This window comes from Molothrus ater, chromosome 1, assembly GCF_012460135.2.
Source record: "Molothrus ater isolate BHLD 08-10-18 breed brown headed cowbird chromosome 1, BPBGC_Mater_1.1, whole genome shotgun sequence".
In the NCBI taxonomy this organism is placed as follows: domain Eukaryota; kingdom Metazoa; phylum Chordata; class Aves; order Passeriformes; family Icteridae; genus Molothrus; species Molothrus ater.
Window position 1 is genome coordinate 100,115,427 of NC_050478.2, and position 24,185 is coordinate 100,139,611.

At 36.6% G+C, this 24,185-nt stretch overlaps 1 protein-coding gene across 1 annotated transcript in view; it reads right to left on the minus strand.

The window, feature by feature from the left end:
• Positions 1–3,106: 3,106 nt before the first annotated feature.
• Positions 3,107–24,185, minus strand: part of CEP192 (centrosomal protein 192) — a 56,883-nt gene continuing 35,804 nt past the window's right edge. Inside the window, exons 32-44 of the mRNA XM_036404486.2 lie at positions 23,420–23,529; positions 22,097–22,232; positions 21,362–21,534; positions 21,063–21,186; positions 19,193–19,298; positions 17,636–17,840; positions 16,127–16,206; positions 15,159–15,254; positions 13,529–13,648; positions 9,702–9,823; positions 8,678–8,801; positions 8,108–8,166; positions 3,107–3,598 (exon numbers count right to left, since the gene is read on the minus strand). Of these exons, the coding sequence (XP_036260379.1) occupies positions 3,460–3,598; positions 8,108–8,166; positions 8,678–8,801; positions 9,702–9,823; positions 13,529–13,648; positions 15,159–15,254; positions 16,127–16,206; positions 17,636–17,840; positions 19,193–19,298; positions 21,063–21,186; positions 21,362–21,534; positions 22,097–22,232; positions 23,420–23,529 (1,594 nt within the window). The 3' untranslated portion in view covers positions 3,107–3,459. The remainder of the gene's footprint in view (positions 3,599–8,107; positions 8,167–8,677; positions 8,802–9,701; positions 9,824–13,528; positions 13,649–15,158; positions 15,255–16,126; positions 16,207–17,635; positions 17,841–19,192; positions 19,299–21,062; positions 21,187–21,361; positions 21,535–22,096; positions 22,233–23,419; positions 23,530–24,185) is intronic.

Below are 24,185 nucleotides of genomic sequence, written 5' to 3' on the forward strand. Positions count from 1 at the left end.
AAATGGAAAAAATGCTTCAAAGCTGTCAAAGATCAAAATGAGAAAAGAATTATACCTAAAGTTAATTCTGCTTACTTTATTGAAAGTATTACAATCTAAAATCTTAATCAAATCAAATTCTGGATAGAATTGTTCTGTTTTTCTGCAACTCTAAAAGAAGTAGACAGAAATCAGGATTTCTTCACAGTAAGAATCAAAGCAAGATTGTCTTGTCTACAAAAGTTTATTATATAAATAAAGCAACCATGGGAAAAGGAAGCAATCTCATTTTGTGGAGTAGGAATGGAACCAGTTTGAAGTGACTGCAAAGAAAGTGAAAGTCATTATTAGGAGTGAAACAAGCACAGTGGGCTGCAAACAGGTACCAAAATAATTCACATCACCTGCAAATCAGGATTCCCCTGGATTATGAGGGCAGGTCATTTGCTCATACTTAGATTATTTCACCTGTATCTATTTACATATTTATGCACACAAGCATAGTTCACCAGAGTATCCACAGCAGCACATTCTGCATCCTTTCCTTCCCTTACATCCAACCCAGGAGAAAACATAGGAAAAAATGCATAACCATTCTTCCCAATTCTTCTTCTCATCTCAAGAACTCAAGAAAAGCCCATAGCAGAAGTATGAACAGGGTCACAGACAGCAGGCCTAGCACAGGAACAGAACACAAAGACAATTCTGAATTTACACCAAATACTTAATTATCCAAAGTCAGGGCTTCTTATTGTAATTCAAAGGCAGCTTAGTCTTTTTTCCAGCTCTAGAAGAGACTTCCAATTGTGCTTCTAAAACTGATCAGCCACAGCTTTTGTACACTAAGGTCTTTGTCAAATGAAGCAGCCAAGCCTGTCAAGCTAAGGCAGCAGGCAGAAGATTCCCTCTATTCAAATTCTGTATTCAGAAGTACACAGGCATCACATCAGTTAAGGAAACATGAAACATCTGGCAGAAAGAGGGCAAAAGGAACATGGTCACAGTATCTCACAGACATGAACTTACATGTTGGGAGAATAAGGAGGTGCCAAGACTTCTCATCTCTAGCTTAATTTCTTTTAATAAATCTGCCCTTCCTGGTTCCAGACTGCTGAGAAACAGCAGCTTTAGTACACTTGTACTCAACACTGATGGTATGTACCAAAGGCAATGCAGAGGGTACTTCAAGTCTTTCCACCCTGCTTTTTCACATTTCAATTGTTTTAAAGTGCTGCTAAACCAACAACCTCCTACTAAAACAAATTTCACTCACATTCCTACCAACCTGAAGGGAATAATGTACATATGCTATGACAGAACAATGCTGTCAAAAACATGCACTTCTGTCTTAAAGCAACTTTGGCCATAGATGCTACAAAAATAAAATAGAAGACAGAGCCAAAGGCTACAAGCAATATGGTATTTGAAAAGTCATGATGGTGAAGTCCCAGATGACTGAAAAAAGGCAAACATTGCACCCATTTTTAAAGGCTAGAAAGGAGGAGCCCAGGAACTACTGACCCATCAGCCCCACATCTGTGCCTGCAAAAATCATGGAACAGCTCCTCCTAGAAGCTATGCTAAAACACATGGAGGACAGGGAGACAACTTGAGACAGGCAGCACCCTTCACCAAAGGGAAATCCTGTCTAACCAAGCTGATGGCCTTCTGCATGGAGTGACTACATCAGTGAAAAAGGGAAGGGTTACAAATGTTATCTCGACTCTTTAAAGCCTTTCAACAGGTCCTGCACAACATCCTTCTTTCTAAACTGGAGAGAAATGGATTTTATGGGTGGACTGTTAACTGGCTAAGAAATTGCTTGGATGGTCACATCCAGAGGGCACTGATCAATGGCTCAGAGTCCCAATGGGCACCAGTGCCAAGTGCTGTCCCTCAAAATTCCATACTGGGACTAGTGTTATTTAATATCTTCATTAATGATACAGAAGAAGGGATGGAGTGCACCCTCAGCAAGTTTGCAGACACCAAGCTGAGCAGGGAAGGACTCACCTGAAGGATGAGATACCATCCAGAGGAACCTGGACAAGCTCAGCAAGTGGGCACTTGGGAGTCTCTTGAGGTTTAACAAGACCCAGTGCAAGGGGCTGCATCTGGGTCAGGGCAGCCCCAGCACCATTCATGGGAATGAACAGATCAAGAGCAGCCCTGCCCAGTCCAGCCTGGGGTGCTGGTGAGTGAGAGGCTGCCCATGAGCTGGCAATGTACACCTGGAGCACAGAAACCCAATTATACCCTGGGAAGAAGTTTCCCAGAGCAGTGGAAGACATCCTATCCATGGAAGCAAAACGTCAGGTCAGATTGAGTTGGGCTCTGAACAACCTCATCTAGTTAAAGTTGCTCCTGTCCATGGCAGGGGTGGTGGACAAGATGACCTTTCAAGTTCCCTTCCAACCCAAACTACTCTATGAATCTATGACATGGCAACAAGGGATGGGGGAACAGCTGTTCAATGACTCCTACAATATAAAAATTAGAGAGTACTCAATTAAATCAGAAATAATCCAGATTATCACAGAAAAACCCAAATTTTGTTAAAAGAATAGACAGTGAACTTTTTGAGTTTGCTACCACATGAGGATGTGGAAACAGTGTCAAAAGGGTTAAAAAATGTGAACAGGTGAATTCACAAACAGGCCAATAAATGCAGAGAAAAGGCAGAGGTGGGATTCTACCTCCCATCCTTATTCATCTGGTGGCAGATACTGAGGAAATGGAATTGAACCAGTAAGTAGCCAGGCTTACATCATTTCTCAAAGTAACATCATCTTTGGGTGACTTTCAGAGACAGAATACTGGGTAAGATGCATAATTCTGGAGGGCTGAAGGCACTATTGGTCATGTTAAAATTTACATTGTTTTCACACTGTTAGATTAAAAACAATGCTTATGCCTGCCAATGAACTGTGTAAAAAGGTGGGGGCTGATTGTCAGATCCCAGCACTACCTCATGGAAATGTGATATAGATCAGCTTCTGGACTGCAATGCCTACCCCTGTTCCTTCACAGCCCCCCAAAAATTTAGCATTGTCTAAGAGAAGGCAGCTTGATCCCTTATGTACAGCAAAGAATCCTCTGAAACAGACAGAAATCAGGCAGAACCAACTGTTTACAAATAGATTTTATTTCTGAATTTACAATGTTTAAAATAAAATATATCAGTATCTAGCTATTTCTAATAAATGCAAAAATACAAAACTTCCATTTCCTTTAAAAGTGCAGAAACATAAATTATAAAATGGTAACTTTACAATATACAATGTTATTTCTCACTGTTTTTACTATCAAAACAGATTTGTGAAACAAGCACCATAATTTATCTTACAGAAGACTTTTCATCAAAGCAGCATCACAGGGCAAAACAGGTAGGACATTAGTATGGAAATGTAGTAGCAAATATTTTAATATTTTAAATAATATAAGCTGTTATAAATTCTTATAAACAGATAAAAAACAGTTCTATTTTTTTCCAATAGCTTTACCATATAGGCGAATTTTAATTGGGCCATATTTGCTTGTCAGCACAACAAAGACATCTTCAAACATTCCTTCTACCTTTGGCTTGAACTGGACTGGCACAGCAATGTAGTGACAGGATCTAAAAAGGCAATTGTGGGCATAAAAATTGTTAATAAAGAAGTAAATACTACCTGACAGACAAATTCTTGTCTAGTTTGGATTTTCACCACAATGGTATACCGATGTGCACCAGATCATTAAGTTTAGTTTTATAGATTTGATTATCTATTTTTCTTCTGAAGGACTTTGATCTTCAAGGTCATTTTTGCCTTCTGATTATACAAAGTAACACAATACTTTATTGCTGCTTGTTTACCTTGGTAAGCTTGGTCTGCCTCTTGGCAATAATGACAGTGCATAAACTTTGTTTAGAGCAAAATTACTACATTTCTTCCCTTCAAACATCACACAAGTACATTAAAATTCCCAACTCTTTTCTGAAATCCATGCATTTGAAGCTACTAAATTCTATTACTTCTAATTGCCTCCACAATAAGAAATATTTTGCTGAATTATTGTAAATCAGTATGTCCATCCTCAAACAGCATTTTAGAAATTTTACACTGTTTTTAAATAATTCCTCTTCTATTTGGATTACATAAAAACATACCAAATGTAATGGGTATCTGTATTAATTGCCAAAAGCCTAGACTGAATTACTTAAAAATATAAGCTGTAAAAGCAGTAGCTGAAAATTCTGAGTGGCAGTCTATTGGATTCCATGGCATCCAATAGAAACATCCAGCACTGAAACAGGTGGCAGTAACAGGCACAACTGAAATAAGGAATTATGAACACCCCCACTTAGTAGGAACAGAAAAGACAGCTTTGTTTGCTTTTACCATTCCTTCAATTTCCTTTCCTTAAGAGTGTATAGTATTGTCCAAAGTCCTCTGGAATGTGCTTATTTCTCCTACTTTTTCTGTGTTCCTACCTTTTCATACTCATTTTCTCTGCATTAATTCAAGCTATCATAATCAGTCTATGATTTTATCCTTCTACTCTATCCCCTACCCACATCTGAAATCCTAACACCTGCCCTACACACAATTCTCATTTGCTAGTATCATCCTTAGTGTTGAAGTAACCACACCAGCAATTTTTTTTTAACAACATCCTGGTCAATCAAATAAGAGTACACACATTTAGAATAAAGACTGGGATGGAAGTGTATTTTTTCCATCAGGTGAATACAAAAATAAAGTACTAATTGTACATCCAACAGTGCACCAAAGGAATACAACCAAATCAGTTTCATGTCTCATACTCGACTGCCAAGTGTTGTATAACAAATCTGGCAGTGTCTGTCTTTTTAACCATCTATGATAGGCTGAAGATATTTTACCATCTATGATAGGCTGAAGATATTCACTCAGCTCATTTTAAAAAAATCAATTTTTTTAAAGTGAAGGACATCAGTATGACTGTTTAATCTGTAACATGCATTATGTTGGAAAACATAAATTTTAGTAGGAATAGAGTGTGAAGCTGCATGTAAGCAGACCACCTGAGAATTTACTGAAGTAAAAGTAAATTTAGTAGAAAACCAGAAGAGATACAGAAGTCTGTATCATCTCCAAAATAATATATGTATGCTCCCTGATACATTACATAACACTTCCTCAAAAAGAACAATATGACCACACTCAAACGTTACACTTTATCAAAAACTTAACAGTAAGTTAGGTATTGCTCTTTCAAAAAGATGGCCACATCTGGCTGGCAAATTTTAATTTCTAGAATATGTACCATATGGCCTCAACAGTACTGAGGCAGAGCAGTTTCTTAGCAAATGACAACCATATTAAATTCCTCCTGATCTCTAAATTCAGGTGTCCATTGGGTGGGTCTAAAAACATTACTGTTCTTCCCTAAAAGCAGAGGAAGTCAGACATTATGTAGTCTGTTTTGTAATTCTCACAACTGTGATAAGACTCATCACACTTGCTTCCATTTCATTTTCTCAGCTACAAGACTGGAAAGTTCAGACTCCAGATGTAACAGCTCTTTGGGCTACTCCATAACATAAATATTCTCAGAAATTAGGCAACCTGGAAGATTTTTCTCAAGTACAGTAATCAAAAACTATAGTTTCAGGACAAGTAGAATACTGCTGCAATTAACTCTTTTCTCTTAAAACACCCTTTTATTTCAAACTTTCCACTATGCCAGCACCTCAGTTAGTCTCTGATTAGTGTATGGCTTTTACAGGTTGTTGCACCAGTTTCAAGCGGTATTTCTGAGAAGTCGGGCATGTCTGAAGCCTGCTTCACAGACAGACTAATCCTCTAATCCTCAAAACACAACACTGCAACAAGTTGAAAAAGAAGAGCATGGGCAGTTAGGCCAGTTTAAGCCATGGTAAGCAGATGGTTCATCAATGAACAGTGACCATTGACACCCAGAAGGGTGGCTACAGGAAACAACCATAATTAGTGAAAGCAACAACTCAACAAACAGCTTTACCTTTTAGTAGTATCTGGAAAATATACTACCCTCTAATCAGATGGCTTCTGAAAGCAATAAAATTGGGACACTTTTGTTCTCAAGCTTTAAGTAGGCATAGCAACCTGGCAGTCCTTCCAGAAACAGAAACTGGTCATTTTTTTTAATGCTTAATTCATGTGTTTGTATCACTTAAGAGTCATATTGTTAAAAGTATTCTCCTTGCAGTAAAAGAAGTTCTAGTCTGTAAACAAACAGAACTCTTTTGGGTGTAGATTGCAGACAGAATTCCACAGCAGTGCTGTGTACTGGTACTTGGGATTGCATAATCAACTGAAGAACTGGCAAAAGCACTACACCAAATTCTGAATGCCAAGACTCTTGATATTAGATACAAAGTTTCACTTTCTCTATCAAGATTTAAAACTTAATTATGCAGGATTACTTTTAAATTTGGCCCTCAAAATTAAGAGCATCCAATAGACAATGTTTAGCACATTATAATTTTTTGGCAAAAAACATATAGGTAGATAGTACTTTCTACTCTTATACTCTTATTTACAGACTAATATTCCAAGTTCCTGCAAAGAGTCTTCTCATCCAGTTTTGAACATTACTTCCTCAGATGCCCAAATTTAGAAGGAAACGTTACCAGTGGCTTTACTGATATCCTTCTTGATGCTAATCTTGAATAAAAGCCATTTAAAACACTTTTAACACTTTTTTAAAAAACATCTATCCAAGTCAAGAAAATCTTCTGTGTTTTATGCTCGTAAATGGGAAAGCATTATGTTGACTTCAGAGAAATATTTTTTTTTTTAAGACAGGAAAAGCTGGTATTTACAACCAAAGAAAAAACTGACAAAGTTACTAGGAAAAAAATAGTAGACTGACTTTTAAACTTGTTAAGTCTACTTTAGATAAATGCAGTAGGAGTTCATAATCTCATGCAGAAAATATACCAAATAATTTCTACAGCATTCCTCAAAAATATTTCTGAAATATCAAAGTGTTTTCTAGTGAAGTTACTAATTTTTTGTCAAGGATGACTAAATCAAGTCATCCTGTCCTTTGTGTGCTGCTGTACAGCCTCAGACAGATCTAGCTAGTTGTCTTTATTTGAATAGATGTTATCCTGGTCACTACCCCCAAAAAAACCCTTTTGTGCCATCTCATGTGAAATATTTAATAAAAAGATGACATTTAAATTGAAGCACTAACACAAGCCTAAGAGGAGTTACAACACTTGGCACTGAAAAGCGGCCTTAAGAATACCTTGAATACCTCTGGCTAACACCACCACAGCCCTGTCTCTGTGATAAATGTGGGGCAGATTAGGAGGCAGAATATCTAACTCCATTTACAATTTGCTCACAATTTCCAGCTCTCTATAGCCTTAGCTTTCCTGTGTTTAAAATGGGAACCTGTTTAAACATTGAGAATGTATGCTGCACCACTTCCAATGAAACAGTTGCATTTCTGCTTCCTGAGAATCCCACTGTTGCAGATGAGCATGTGAGATGCTGCACTTCTTGAAGAGATGACGAATACTACTGGCACATGCTTGTAATGAACTCCACAGATGACTGGGTTTATTTTCAGGGACTGCTATCACTAACTCAAAAATTTCTTTTATGCAGGTAAAATGCTGAAATAGTTGGTATGACCAGACAATTCCAGTGGCTGCTGAAACCTTGTGTTTGCAGAGAACCTTTGATGCAGCTCTGCAGGTTTGTCAAATTAGAAGCATGATGAAGACAATTTGCTTGGTCTGTTGCGCAGAAAGTATAAATGGAAGGAATGACTTGATTGTGCACAGCATGCCAAATGGTTACATGAAGCATTAGGCTTAACATTAAAAGCAGCAGCACTGTTAGAAACAATTTGCAGGGAAGAAATTGGCAGATGCGGAAATAACTGTGTGGGCTCATTCTGCTTCGAACAGAGAGTACAGTTTAACAAGAAAAAAACCAAAAAAACAACCAAAAAAGCCTCACAACCCCCTCCCCCCCAAACCAGTAACCATAAACAAAAGCATCCAGAATATTTTTTAGCACTGTACATATATAGAAGATATTTATCTTACTGAATTACTTGGTAAATTTTTTTGTTAGGAGAAAATGTTAGCATATGCATTACTCACCTTAGAGAGTATTTCAAGTGCCTGATGTAGAAAGGCTCCCTGGGACTTACAAATTTCAGCTGTAATTTAATACAAAATGCTTAAAAGTGCACTATATTTAAGTCATCATATTCAATTTATGACATGTGTAAGATAAATCAGGTCATTTACAAATACAGCTTTACACAGACCCAGGGTTTAAAAATACAGAATGCCCCCACATTTGTGAACAGTAAAGAAAAAAAAACTTACTTCAATATTTTGAATTAATTAAAAAATTAAAATCAGCAAATCAGAACAATAACAAACCTATGCAAACTATGATCTACCATACTTTACTATTAAAATATTACAAATACACTCAGTTATTTTATTATTTGTAATATACTATTACAAATACACTCAGTTATTCAGTCAGACAAAACAGAAAAATTACACATCAAAATTCTTCAAATATTGATTTTTGGTACTAGCAAACTAAGACATGTACTATTGCAATCTTTGTCAAGAGTAAAGGAGAAAAAACCAGTGCAGCTGAGCAACTGAAAGGACTGACAAGTATCTATTTCAGATGAAGTCTGTCAGACTTACCACGTGTGTTGTACTGGAGCTATTCCGCAAGTGCACCTTTAATGTGCATGCTTCCCCAACTCTGGTTAGAGGAAAAACGTAGACATCTTCTGGTGCATACACCCCTTGAATGACCTCTTTTTGTCTGATTTGAAAAAGGGATTTAAGATATTAACATTTCTGACCTGTATGATCAGTGTATGTTGCTTGCATACTTGAAGTACAAGTGTATTTTCTGAGAATAAATCAGAAAAAATAGAAAGATCCAGAAAACATCAACTCTCTCACCTTAAGTTTTGTAGGCAAGATAATTTAGCTAGAAAGAATAACGAAAGTATAACTCTGGCATAAATATATAGGAATTTCCTTATATGTACTTTAACAGTCTGAATTTTTCCCCCATATGCTTTACCAGAGACCTAGAGTCTTATTATCAAAGATTGCAGATTTGACCAAATGTTTTACTCTCCTGCCATATTCACATCATCCTGTTGTAAAAGAACTGACAACTTAAGACTGAACAGCAAGGTTAAGACATGCAGTACTGTGGTTTTCTCAGAATTGACTTCGTAGTCAATTGGAGTGTCCAAAAGGGAAATATATAAAAAGCATAGACAAAATTCTACTGCCAATACCATTTCATTCACCACAGCATATTGTAGTTAGACAACTTAGAAACTCAACTGAAAACAAAAAGCATGGAAGATTGAATAATACAAAGCCACCAAGAGTTTTTGGCAAGTCTGGTTTTTACAGCTGCTTATTCTAACATAGAATCATACGATCATTCAGGGCAGAAGATATTCAGATGGTTTGTAGCCCAACCTCTTGCTCCAGTCAGGGTCAGATGTGAGGTCAGAGCAAGCTGACTAGTTAAATCCTAAAACCATTTGAGGACAGGGACTGCACAGACTCTCTGTGAAGCCTGTTCCACCCCACAGATGTCCCAATGGTAAAAAAGGTTTTGGTTGTGGAGTTGGGTTCTACTCCCTGACCCTTCTGCCCAGCTGCAGACAGACTCTTGTCAGGTTTTGTCCATACATACCTTATTCTTTTTGGTTGTCCATCAGGGTAAGCTTTCCTTTCTGGTGTAACTGCAAGCTCAGTTTTTTTAAGGGCACTTGGACAAGATTTCACAACTGGTGTTTCATTTTCTGCTTTAGTACTCTATTGGCAAAACCAGAGAAGATTGTGAACTTCAAGTTCAAAAGTACTTAAGTATTCAGAAATGTAAGTCATTCCCCTAACTCAATCCAAGACTTTTTATTTCAAGAATAATCTTTCAGGAGCATGAGAGTCTGGATCATCAAGATGGAAGCAATTAGTTAGGAGGACTACATCAACAGGCTTCTGTGCTTTACAAATACTTATTTATTACAAGACAGTTCACAACAAACTAGGAGTGCAGGTGGAATCTCAAAAAGGCTGCAAGCAACCAAGATTTTACTAAAAGCCAAAAACGCCTCACTTCCTCTGCAGATATTATGCCCACATGCCTCAAGAACAACCAAGTTGGCAAAACAACTGCTCAGAAAGAAGGAAGACATAAGTCAGCATTATAATCTGAATTCTCAAGACAGCAAAAAGCTTGGTAATAATTTTGTACTATGAACAATACATCCTTCTCAAAGATAGGCCTCTCCAGAGAGGGAGAAACAGATAATGTACTATATGGTATTTTCTGCATTCAGAAATTAGGCCAAAATATTTATCATCACCAAGACCCCCATTTAGGGTATTCTAACACAGGGACACCAGATCACCCAATGGGAATAATTGGACAAATAACCAATTTCAAATTCTGTGTTGCTTAGTGAATCTTGCCAGATATTCTTTGGAGTCCCCTTGGGTCACAACATCTTAAACAAAGTTAAAGAACCAAAAGAACCTCCTACACTTATGGTTGTACAACATTATGTCAATTTTTGAAATGGTGCTGACGTTTTAGACAAGCAGTTGATTCCCTGACGCAGGGAAGATGAAAAAAATAGATTCATCTTCAATAGAGCTGCTATGACAAACTTGTCTTTTAGACATTCATTTCTTCTATTGAAAGAGCTGCTAATCAGTCTGTCAGAAATAGCAGCAGCCATAAAAAAATTCTTAATCTTATTTTAAAGAATATATTTTTCAGTTGCAAATAACCCATGAACCCCAGTAGAACCTAATAAAGACAAGAAGGGATTTGCACATGTATCCCATTTCAAGAGCTTTTATTTTTCCACACAGTGAAAAACAGTGGGCATCATGCCTCTGTTATCATTCAAATTCTAATTTATCAAAAGGCCATTTGACTGCATGAGAATAAGGTACATTATGGAAAATGATCAGAAGTTACCCCAGTCCTGATAAGGGCACCTTGAAATACTGATTGCTTTACCACAGCCTGTACTGACTTCTGCAGTTTCAAATGAGAGCAGTACATTAACACTCCAAATGGTTACAATTGAGCGCTGCAGTTCCAAAGACACCTCAGGAACACAGAAATTTGTATAGCTTGAAAATTGGAATTATTTTTCTCACAGAGTTTAAAAAGGTTTTCCCTCTTCTCACTTCTGAGATACACAAAGATAAGGAAGCTCTGTGCTGCTGATACTTTCAAACTTATTTATTGTCACTTATGTACATTATTTAACTTTTTAAAGTACATAAACCATGTAAATTAAAAAATGGCATGCATTCAACATTTGTAGTATCTTAAAAAATAGCAAGGGTTCTTTAAGTCTCAACTTTCAACATGCAAAAGGAGCAGTCAGGACTTTGCTGCTGTCTCAGCCCTTGTGGCAGGTGCTTGCCAGTTCACCCAGAAGGGACTGATAGTTAGACCCAAATACCAGTCCAAGACTGCTGTGCACAATATTCATTTTCAGCTCAATGATCTTCAAAGAGCCCCAGGAGCAGCTCCCAGCAGCAGGAACAAATGTTCCTCAGGAAAGGACAACACTAAGTTTGAATGACCAGCACTGAGAGGCTGGGGCTCAGAGCACACAGAGAATCCCTCCTTCCTCTGTCTCTCAGACTGCTTTCAGAGACAAGATGAGCTGAACTCCTGACTACAGTTTCCAATGGTGAGGACTGCAAACACATGTAGACCATAATCAAAATTACAGTCAATTAATTTGTCAGGAAAAAGATTAAAGTGGTAGGTGCCACTGATTATCCTAACTTAATGTTCTTTTAGTTCCTTCCTGAGCTCTTCACATTTTTCATTTCTTCTGAAGTGGTGCTATAAATAAACATCACTCAGTCACTCTGATGACAGTCAGTCACTCTTCCCCCTTTATTCTATCAAAAGTCACACTAACCACAGCCATAGCTCCCTGCCTCAGCAAAGCCACCAGATTCCAAGTCCTTTTCAAAGTTTTAGTAACACTGCCTAAACTCTTGATCCCAAGAAGATAACAGATTATGACTCACTTCTCTTGCCTTCTCAACTAAAAGCTGCAACACTCTAAATGTTCTGTGTTGACCCCTCTTCTCAACAGATGTTCCCTACCTAGTTGATAAATACAGTACTTCCTTTTCAAATCTTTCTGAAAATGATCGTGACATGCATTTCAATTATTTTCTACTAACTTTTTTCCCATGTGCAGAGATGCTATCAAGATCTAATTGTTAACAGCTCTGAAAAAAATCAAGAACAAATCTGACACAGTAGTAGTTTGAAAACATTAATATCAAGTCATGCAGCTCAAAGATTTACACAACTCTGACAACCAGTCACGTTTTAAGAAGAGACTTCCTTAAAACTCTAGAGTTCTGTTAAAGAATTAATCTTCTCCACACTTCAACTAGCTTTAAAAAGACAAATGATTTAGATGTTTTCCTCATTTTCAGGAAAATTATGACCAAAGAATTTGATGAAAGTTTAATAAAAAACCCTCTAAAACCAAACATTATACAGAAAAAAAATCAGAAGTCATTTAATATTAAACCTTTTTACAAATACTCTTTCAACACAATTAATTTGGAAAGAACAAGGAACCTACAAAACAAATGTAAGAAGGATAAGTAAGGTTCTTACTACTGAAGCATGCTTAATACTCCAAAGAAAGATGCCAAATCTTTGAGTGGACTCTTAGAAAAATCAAAAACCTTCTAAAGAGGACAGCAAAGCATATATAGCAATAATGCCATACTCAATGTACAAAGCTTTTCAGCTTAATTAACTAATCATTATAATTAATTCTTCCTTATGGTAATAAATCCTCTGTCCTAGGTAAATTCCTCTTGTATAGATGGGATAAAAAGCAAGGTAAGGAGAGAGAGCACAGAAAACCAGATGCAACTCCCAACCCACTTCTTCCAAGCCTTACCATGAAGTTTGAGCTGAGGAACAAACGGGGAGCAAAGGGAAGCTCAAACCCAGTTGCTGCCATGTATAAATTTCACAATTATCCCCACCTACATTGTTACTCTCATAAAATACTGAACCAGGTTTTATTAGAGACACAAATACCCATTTCCAGGATGGATATTTGAAAATTCCAAAACTGCATTGATTTATGTATTATAGCAAAGTTCAGTTACTTCACTACTTATTTACAAAAATAAAACCAGCGAGCAAAAAACCAAACAAAACTGATAGAAATACCTTTGTCTACAGAAACAATTCCCCTAGAATGTAAATTTGTCTCTACTCTCTTTGAGCTAAATAAATTTTTATATCATAAATGGCAAAAGATAATGCATTATCACATAAGGAAGAGAAACATAAGGAAAAAAACACAATTTATCCCAGCAAAAATACTACCAGGGTTGAGTTTTTTTGCAGAATATACCAATGTATACATGAAAGAGAAGTGTATAGTAAAATCAAGATGTTATCAAAAATTTGTGCTCAAACAGTGTTTATAGCTTTTATATACTCACATTTCCAGAAAGCTGAAATTTTAATTTGTGTTTCCTGCTTGGATTTCCAACTGAGTAATACTCAAGGTCCCAGAACTGGGAGTAATCTCCTTCATCTCTAGGTGAAAAAATTACAGCAACCTACGAAAAAAAAACAAACAAACAAACAAAAAACAAAAACAAAGGCAAATTTTGCAAACCCTAATAATCTTCAGGATCTTCACAATTTAACCTGTACAAAGTTATGGTCATACCTGTACAAAGTTATGATTCAGCCAGCACAAAATTTACACACTACAGAACACACATGGCACACACAGCTGACCTTGCAGAAAACTATACAACTAGCTAGTCCTCCTCTGCCAGCAAGTGGAAAAAAAAGGATGAACTATGTTGTACAAGCAATTTTGAATAAACTTGAGTTCAGATAATCTGCTTTAAGCAAAGCCAGCAAATGTTGGCACAATTATTTCTGTTAGTAAAATGGAGAGAAAGGGGACCAGGAAGGGAAATATGTGCACCTGGAAAAACTTCCTTCATCTGGCAACTAAGTTGTGAAGAACTCATCTCCTGCAGCTCCAAATCTCTAATTCCTGCACTACAATTATTAGAAAGCCTAAAATTTAAGCCAACTTGCAACCTATGAATTTGATCATCCTTAAAGGTCACCTATGTTAACAAAGGCTTGTCTCCATATAGTGCTGTACCAGGTTAATTCAAGAATAAACTTCAGAACTGAGGTTGAGAGAAGAAGAGAAAGAGAGCAGCAGATTAAAATAGATCACTACAATTATATCTCATTAGCCAATCATAATATCCACTGCAAAAAACCCAGCCAGTCATTATAGCTCTGTACATTACCAGCTCCAGCCCACAGCCTGGCATGCCAATGATGTAAATGTTATTCAAATAGGCCTGAACTAGGATTGCTAATGCAAATATCATTGTTTAAATTGAAATAATGGCTTGCAATATTATGAAATTACTATGAAAATGGACAGGAATAAGTTTTTTATTCTTGCAAATAGATTACAAATTGCATCTCTATGGAAATAATTACCCATAACAATGAAAAGATAGGTTTAAAGGAAGATGAAAAGATAAAACTCAAGTAGCATTATGAGAGAAGATGAGGGAGGAAAGACCCTTACCAATCCATTCAGTCTATCCTTGAATGTGCTTTATAATTGTGGTTATGAAACCCTCTACTGGCCAAGAGATAAAATTGCAAGTCAAATGAAACCAACTTTAGGAGCAGACAGCTGTCCCTGAACAAGTATAGCAAGAATGCTTCAAGGAAGGGAATCAGGTGCTTACACCAGTTTTGTAAGAACCCAGGATTATTTGCCATTTTCTTCTGGAATTTTACAAAGCATTTAAAATAATTTTCTCTTCTGAAATAATTTATCCTTAAAAACCCCCAAAGAGTAACACAAACACACCACCACTTTGAAATCAAACTACTTTGATTGCATGAATTCTTAGAATTAACTCTGCTGAATTAGGCTGATGCAGAATATCTGACACACTCCAGAGCCCAGTATTGAAAGGCCAACATTTCATCATGATCAAATAAAATTTATTTCTCATTTGAGATCTTATTTTGCAATTGAGATACACTAATATGCCTGAAATATTTATAAATGTTTACCTTCTCTTGTTCATGAACTTCAAGGGTACCAGAAACATGGGAAAATCCAAAAGCAGAGTAAGGAACCCTATAAACAGTGCCACTTCCATCCACACCCTGCAAATCAATTGATGAGTCAGATTTGAAGGGAAAGGAAAAAAATAGCCTGAAACCACACAATACACCCACACATACACCCCCCCCTTGCAGAAGACTGAGGAAAATACACCCAATTAAGGTACTTTTACTTTAAGAAAAGAATTGAAACTGACTCCCTAAAAGCAAATTAATAAAGACTGAAACTACCAAATCCAGTCACCACTACTGACTTACAGTTCAGAGGTGGTGCACTGGCTGCAACATGACAAACTCAGTCCCATGGGTACTGGTGAGGGTGCTATATAAGCATTTTTCATCATTTCACAACAACAGAGCATAATAATAATTCTAGCATAAAATCAAAAATCATCGCAGCATTTCAGACTATCAAAAAATAGGGAAGCATTTACAAATATCAACAGCTAGGCAGAGGCAACAGCACTGTAATTAAAATATCCTTGACCTAACTCAAATTTCTACAGAGATACCACGTACAGTGCAATGTCAGCAGCAAAAGCCTGGAACAAGACAAGTCTGGCATTCTGCAGCCAAAAAGAGACACCAATCTTTCATTTATGCTTGATCACTTAATGCAGTCTGGATGATGACACTGTATGAGCACAAGCCAACCCTGTAAAGCAGTAAGTGAAGCAGAAACTGTACCACAGAGCACCGATTGATTCATAGTCAGGGAGCACATCAGGGATGAAAAAAAGGAGCAAAACATTTCCTTGACATGAACAGAGGAAAAAAACCTTTGTAACTGAGGTCATGCTCAAATATATATTCTTCCTTGAGAGGCAGCAGGGAGAGAGAGCACAGCAGGAAGAGAAAAGTTAAAATAAAACCCAGAGATTTGCATAAAACTCCCAATGCAAGCCTTCACTCACTTTAATATAGGGTGGTGCAAAAGATGATATTTTCCACTTCAGATTTTCATTCCCTTTATTCTCCATTTCCAGGTAATTCTCTAAAAGAGAAATATCAGACCAGCATACTAAACATCTTTGTTAAGTATCTCTGGTGTAAAGAGTTAGCAGGAACTGTGTCTCTAGATGAACACAAGTTTAGTGGAAACAGGTTTCATTATAACAAATCTCAAGAGCAGACTCAAACAAAGCACACTGTCATAAAATTTGTAGAAGCTTATACACAAGAAATTTAGACTCCACCAAAAAATCCCCAAAAGATATCCAACTCCTTCCCAAGATATTATTTGATCATTCAGAGACAAAACACAATATCCCAGTCTGGGACCAAATAAACTTGTACCAAATAATGTGTTTTGTTACTCAGCATGCATATAAATATATGTCTCTTGGCAAGAAATTATTAGGACAAGATCATCTCAGTCTAGAAAAGCACTTAAAAAGTTTAAGTTGCAGACATAAATTATATAGGAAATGTATAAACACCAAAGTATTATTATTACGATACTTTCATAATTTTAGCAAAAAACCCCAAGATATTATTGATAAATTAAGTCTTGAAAGTCCTCAAGTCTGCTGGAAAAAAAATAGTGGCAATGGTTCATTAAAAAAACCTTCATTGCCTAAAAAAGTATGTTCTACAAAAAAAATGGTCTGTAGGTAACAGAATCAGAGCTCCATAGAGTTACTTTGAGAATTTTAAGCATTACTGGAACTAAAAGTACAGTCCAAGCATTTCAGCCTCCATTATCTACCCTGTCCTCCTCAATCACTACGTACCAAGACAAGGACAGCCAGCCTCACAGCTGACACTCCTATTGTCTTCAGGAAGAGCATTTATTTCCCTGCCAAACACAGACAGATTGGTCTCATCTCTTATGGGCATAAGTGCAGATGACAAGGGATCTACTGCAAAGGTGCCTGTGCCAGAAGAGTTTCAAGTGGACACAGTGACCTTCTACACTCTCTTTTCCCAGGCACAGCATAGCTGCATTCATCATAGTGGCAACTGATTTGCCTGTACACAAACCTAACTGTGGAAAAAAAGGTGTGACTATACTGTATAAGGAGAACTGGGGGAAAAAAAAACCAACACCAAAAAACACCCCAAAAACAAAACAACAACACAACAACAAAACGACAACAAACAAAACCCAAACCAAAACAACAATAACAAAAACAAACAAACAAAACCCTCAAAACAAACAAAACAAAACCAAAAAACAAACCAAACACAACAACAACAATAAACCTCCATAACTCCCAATATACCAAAACACAACCCAAAAAACCCCAAAAACCCAAAAAGCATTTCAAACTAAAGGCAGAAGTGGGGAACAGGTCATTCACACTTATTAGACTAAGAGAACAAAACCAAAGCACCAAAATTCCCAAACATGCAATATAGTACACAAAGCCTCTGAACACAAGATATTCCAGATGCTATATTTAATAACTAATTCCTCTTACCTGAGCTTTGTCCTAGTCTTGTTTTAGGAAAAACAATGTTTCTGTTCTTTATGTCCATTTCTGTTAGAGGGAACCTGGGGAGAGGCTTTGGCACATCAGCAGTGGGATTTTCAGACTGTGGAGTAATTATGTCACATCTTCTACATGGAAAGTCTGATCCAGACACACTCTGTGTGACAGCCTCTTGAATAAGCACTTTAATAAACTATTGCACAATTTGGAGAAAAGCAAAGTTTTAAACATTGAATATTGATATATCAATAAGTCAAACTATTTAGCTTGCACACAAGAGATTATATTCAGCTTTACATTTCAACAAAGGAAAGCTCTCATACATTACATAGCCAGATCTTCTCCAAGTTTAAAGATTCTAGGACGAGTTTAATTTAGGAGAAAAGAAAGATTCACTGAAAATTTGCTATCTAGGCATTTTAATTCGATAGGAATAATAATTTCAACTAGTTTAAATGACAATTCCTACAACATTCTCTGTTGCAGATAATGGAAACAGAGCTGCCTCATTCAGAAAGAGCTTTGTGTTCCCTTTTGCTACATAATTAGAAATTTTACAAGTTTCAATTAATGCTAGTAAGTCCTAGCATACTTTTTGCTGATTTGGAGAGGTAGCAAATAAATGACAAAAGCATTATAAACTACCAGATTTCTTATAATTTGATGGGCTTTGCTACATTCTCTACACTTGTCCCAGTAGATTTCTTAAATCCTTTTCTCATATTGTAGAACATAACATTGTAACTGCACGCAGTTAACTATCTCCTTCTCAACAACTTTCCTGTTTATTTGGGTTTTTTGAAGGCAGTTTCCAATTCTATATCATACCTCACACTTCCCTCCATGCAAAAGGAAAGTAGATACAGTTTTACCCTTTCAGTGTCTACTTCTCTCTCCATGCATTGTTACAAGTAAGTCAAAACATACACTGACTGTAAAAATATGAAAAAAAAGTCTCTTTCTTTAGGAGAGATTACCAAGGAATCCTTCTGCTCTTACATAGAAAAAAGAAAAACTGTTGGCTTCATAAATTTTATTTCTATGCCTCAATTTTATCAGGAAAATGTCTTGGATTAAAATCCATGAAGAGGCAGAACCTGTTCTAGACATTCTTTATCCCTGACCTGTCATACAGAAGGTCAAGATTACCTTAAGGGAGCTCAAAAGGAGCTATGGCAGTTTGTCCAATACCCTCTTTTAACTTTTTATTTTACAATAGGATACAAACTACTTTTATGTGTGCACATCTACATATATATATATTTAATGTTTTAGAAAATTATGCATAAGGCAGTGCTGGGTGCAATTTTGTTGGAAATTCAGTTAGTGTTCACATCATAGTATTTCTTCAGAGATTAATGAACCAAAAATCAGTTTACAAAATGGCATCTTAACTACTTTTCTTTATGAGAACTTTACAAATTAAAAAGAATAATGGAAGTTGACTGAGCTTCTGACTCAAATCCACATGGTTTTAGCAACTTTATTAGAACTGACAAAGTAAAATAAAAAGTTGCAACCTGAAGTCCCAAGTAAACCACATACCTTTAGTCCATTATCACAATGGATATAGATTAGTCCACTCCAAGGAATTAATATGGGCCTTGTGGCAAGTGATGGATTAGGACTCACCAGAATTAGTGTACTGCCCCTAAAAAAAAAAAAAATTAAAAAAAATCAACTAGCATGACTCTTGTACTAGAATCAGTATCTACAACATTTGTCACTAGCCCACCCAAAAAAGGATGCACTTTTAAGATAGTAGATAAGTGAAGATGCTCTACAGATAGTTAAATCTAAGGTGCTCAGATATGCCATATATTAAGCTTTAAAAGCCATGATCCCAGACTTTCACCATCACTGAGAAATCAGATCACCTCTTTTCATGGCCTAACTCAGTTCAAGAATTCTGCAGTCTCCAGCCCTCACAATGCAGAGTATAAAATATTCTGGCTGGCTCCTATTGTGACAGGTTGACTGCCCTTGGCACTGTGAGGAGATGGTCATGAAAAATAGAGAACTGGGCAAGTGCAGCTTGCTGTGCTTAAGTCAGCTGTTCCCATGGGTCTGCTTCCTACTTGCAGACCTCTGTTCTTGATCCAAACTACTTACTTGGACCCAAAATGCGAGGATTCTGCTCACTCTTTTCCAGTGAACACATTTTAAAATTCTACACTGCAATAAAATTGCTTGCAGAAGGCCTTCAGTACCCTCTTGGTAAGAAATCATCCAGCCAATCTTGAATTTGGGGCATGAGACACTCAGTATGTCCTTACTTTCACAGCTACTGGAAAGTCATTCATTGTTACTGCTCTTTGAGATTATTTTTCTTGGCACTGACTGAATCTGCAATGAGTGGCAGATATCCTAGCCCTTCCATGGAACTCTATTCTGTTCTCACTAGTGATGAAAGTTTCCCAGAAATTTACATCTACATGAATATGAAATTAAGTGTTTAAAATGCAATCAGCCAGGCAGGACTGAAGAGAAAGTATCTTCAACATCTTCAAAGTTAAAGCAACTACTAAAATATAATTATGAAAGCCAAATCTATTTTTTGGTGGGAGACTTTATTTTTGGAAGATGAGAATAGTTTAATAACAGGGTCTTAAAGCTGTTCTGAACTGAACCTTAAAAATAGCAGAAATTCAGAAGGGAGAGGTGAGCAGACCTTTCAAGCATAAATTGTGGAAGTCTTTGCTGCCATATGTGAAAAGTCATACATATACAATGATATTATGACTACTTTTCCAAGAATACCCTAATTAAGGCATGGGCAAATTGACACTGGCTTGTCATTATTTTCATACCTACAGATACTGAGAAGCCAAAGGTTGAATGGTAAAACCAAGTTTTCTCCAAATAAAAAGAATCCCAAAATCAAGTTGTGAGGAGTATCAGCACATTTGCTAAAGAAATGCTAAGTCCCCAGAAGAGAAGCCTTCTATAAGAACTGTTATTTTGGGGGTTGTTTCTTGGTTGTGGGAAGGGCAGAAGAGTTTTTTGTTTTTAAATGCACAGCTAAATTTTAAACAAAAAACTACTGTGAAAACAGATTTTTAAAGCTTCAGCTTCACTGGCCATTCAGCTCCTTAAAAACTATGCAATAATAATAGTATTTCCAGACACAGAAAACTCCTGGCATCAAGGTAATTATACCTGTGACAGAAGAACATTCCCATAATACACAACTGTAAAAGGATAAGGTCCTAATAAAGCTAGATTTGCATGTTAGTTGACAAAATGTCTATACCCTGGAGATAAAATAGTTTCAGGGTGCAGTCTAAGCAAACGAAAGTAAATTCCTAAAAACCAACTAAAATTCCTAAACTAGTTACACACTTAAACTAAAATGAATTCCTCCAAAACCTCACCACACTTTCACACATAAAGGAACTTATGGAAATATACTTACCCTGGTTCAACATCTCCATGTTGTGGGGTTACAGTAAGGCAGTGAGCTGGCCATGAAAGTTCAAATGCCAGCATTCGATTGGAATTGTTGAGGATTTGTACACGTCTAGTATCTGATGTTTCACCTGGAACACAAAAAAAAAAGCTAACACATGCAAAAATTCACAAAAATGCCCAAGATACAGAGATGCAGCAATGAAAATCAAGTATTTTCTGCCAATCCACACTTACAAACATCCTATGCAGCACAGTTATCATAATAGTTAAGTGGCTATTTCATTAATTTCCAAAAATACTTACCAAGAGTAGGAGATCTCAAAATCAAATACTCAGGTGTAACAGCCCAAGTCTCTTGAGTATCTGATTTATTCTGAGCTAGATCATTAGTTTTTGCAGATAAAGAAGTACCCTGAGGTCCTTTAACAGGAAGAACGTCCAAAGTTGCAGCAGTATGTGTGACAAAGTTCTCCAACCTGCAAATAAGACTGCATTAGGCAAAAGCAGTAAAAAAATATCTCATGAGTAATTATAACAGCCTACTCTTAGTATTTCTCAAAATTTTATTACTGAAGTACAATACTTTTTACATGGGCCCTCAATTTAATTCAATTCTTCATTAACTATAAAACAGTCCAGCAGATATACCAGGACACAGCTTTTTCACAGAATGTTGGGAAGTGGAAGAATGAGAGGAACTAAAATTAAAAATTATCTTCAGAAGATAATATAAAATAATTTAAAAACATATACAGAGAAAACAAGTACTGCATAGAGAAATAAGGCAATGCAAGTTGAGTTTCACAGCAGGCTGTGCAACACATTCTGGAGATCAGGAGGGACCCGTGGAGATCACCCAGTCCAACACCCCTGCACGAAGGAGGGGCAGCTACAGCAGGTAATGCAGGACATTGCCCAACCAGGTTTCTGATTTCTTCAGAGATGAAAACTTCACAGCCACTCTGGGCAACCTGCTCCAATGCCTAACCACTCTCACAAGAAAAAAACATATTTACATACTAATTATGGTGCCAGTACCTGTCCAATTGGGGTCCAGTAGACTGCTGAAAGCCATCCTGATCACAAGTGGAATATCCAACCACAGAAAGGAGAACCTTTTGCATATTTGCATAGAAAAGATGGATATCATTTGTCTCTCGTGGGACATCACATACTAAAAATGAGAGTAATAGAGAAATTCTAGCAAGACCAATTCAATAATACTCAGAAATTACACCAGAGAGATTTAAGACATAGACCTTGTTATTAATCCATCAGCTAAGAAATCCTAGATCATTCCAAAACTACTTCCTGCAAGCTTAGCTATCAGGTGTAGCTCAACACTAACATCAAATACAAGATATAAATCTGAATACACACCAATTTAATACTTTTTATTATAAGATATAATAAATATGACATATAAAAAAATAGAAAAAGATTATATTATAATTTCCACCTTTACACAAATGCTATATACTAATTTGATTCTATTCCAAATTAAGAGTTAGCTTTTACAGTTTTCTCCAACACTGGCTTAACAATTTCAAAGGATAGTCCAGAACCCAAGTATCTAATGTTCACCAGGATTTCACCTCAACTAAGATGAGTGATAAAAAAAAGTCTTTACTTTTCCAAGTAAAGACAATATACAACTCAAGTAAAGACAATATACAACACAATATACAATATACAGACCACATTTATTCAGCTGTAGTAGCTCCATGTGAATATAACTTGCTCAAGATTAGGGTTTGACAGCAAATTTATTCATGACACTTGTGGGATTGAACACTTGGGGGGTGCTTTAAGGAACCCTTTACAATATACTGTATTCTTATTAAGGTATTTCTTACTAACAAGCAGAAGAAAAAGCTATTTAGGAAGGAATATATATTTTTTAGTGTCAGCCAAGTTGCCTGCCTCTCAATTTTCAAATATATCTGTGTACAACAAACTGAATCTTTCCCAATAGTTAATAAGGCAAACACTTTCCAAATAAATTCAGCATTTTTAATGCTATAATATTTACAGACTGGGGATTCATGTTCCTAGGAGAAAATTACAGAAAGTCATTTAAATAAACAGATACCAAATGAAAAAAGGCACATTCTGTTGTGATGGGTTGACCCTGGCTGGATGCCAGGTGCCCACCAAAGCCATTATATCACACCTCCTCCTCAGCTGGACTGGGGAAAGAAAATACAACAAAGCTTTGCCCAGTACAACTGTCCAAATTCAGAATTTTTCTTCTACATTTATAAAAAAAAATAGTGAAAAAGTAACTAGATTCAAGCCAAAAGCACATTTGCCACATGAAAACAAGTATTATATTTTTCTTTTAAGAAGTCATAGTCTTACCTTCTGTCACAAGCTGCTCCCCTTGAAATTCTTCATCAAATACAGCATTTCTCACTAAGTTGTTTTCTGGGATGATGCGTTGTTCTACCTCAGCTTTATACATCACAGCTCTGTTAGAGGTAAACAGGAGTCATTAAATTAAACAAAGTACTAGAAACAACAAATTTAAAAGATTGATACGAATCGTAAGAATCCAGCATAATTTTCATTTCATCATTTCTTGACTACACCAAGTTCAAATCAGGAAGCATCCATTTAAAACTGAAGTCTTTACACAGTCTTAAAAGGGTTAAAGAAATACCTGCTCTATTGCTGCAGAGTAAAAGGAAACACTGAAATAATGGTTACCATATGTTTGTCTTTCCATACTTGCTCTCTGCTGTCAGTCACACCTACCTAAATTTTTGATAAGTACATCAGGCATCTGAGTGATGTTTCAATCACCACAGGAAGCAGGAGAATGCTATTTTGGTTACAAGTGAAAGTTTTTTGAGAGGAAAAATTGACTAGTCAATGTCAGAGTGGCAGCAGGTGCCAGCCAACAGCAGGAACACAGAGCCAACAGCATGACTGCCAACAGAACAGAAAAGACTGAGAGGCACAGGGATATAAATAGTCCAGGCAAAAATGGGAAGCTACGGGTCAGCAAGAGGAAATGTGGCACTCAGATAAGGTCAGGGCCATGGAGGAGGAAAGAATACCTGAGCACTACTAACTCTCAGATCTAAGCTACTTACTGGGCTGCTGACTATATATAATTTTGGAG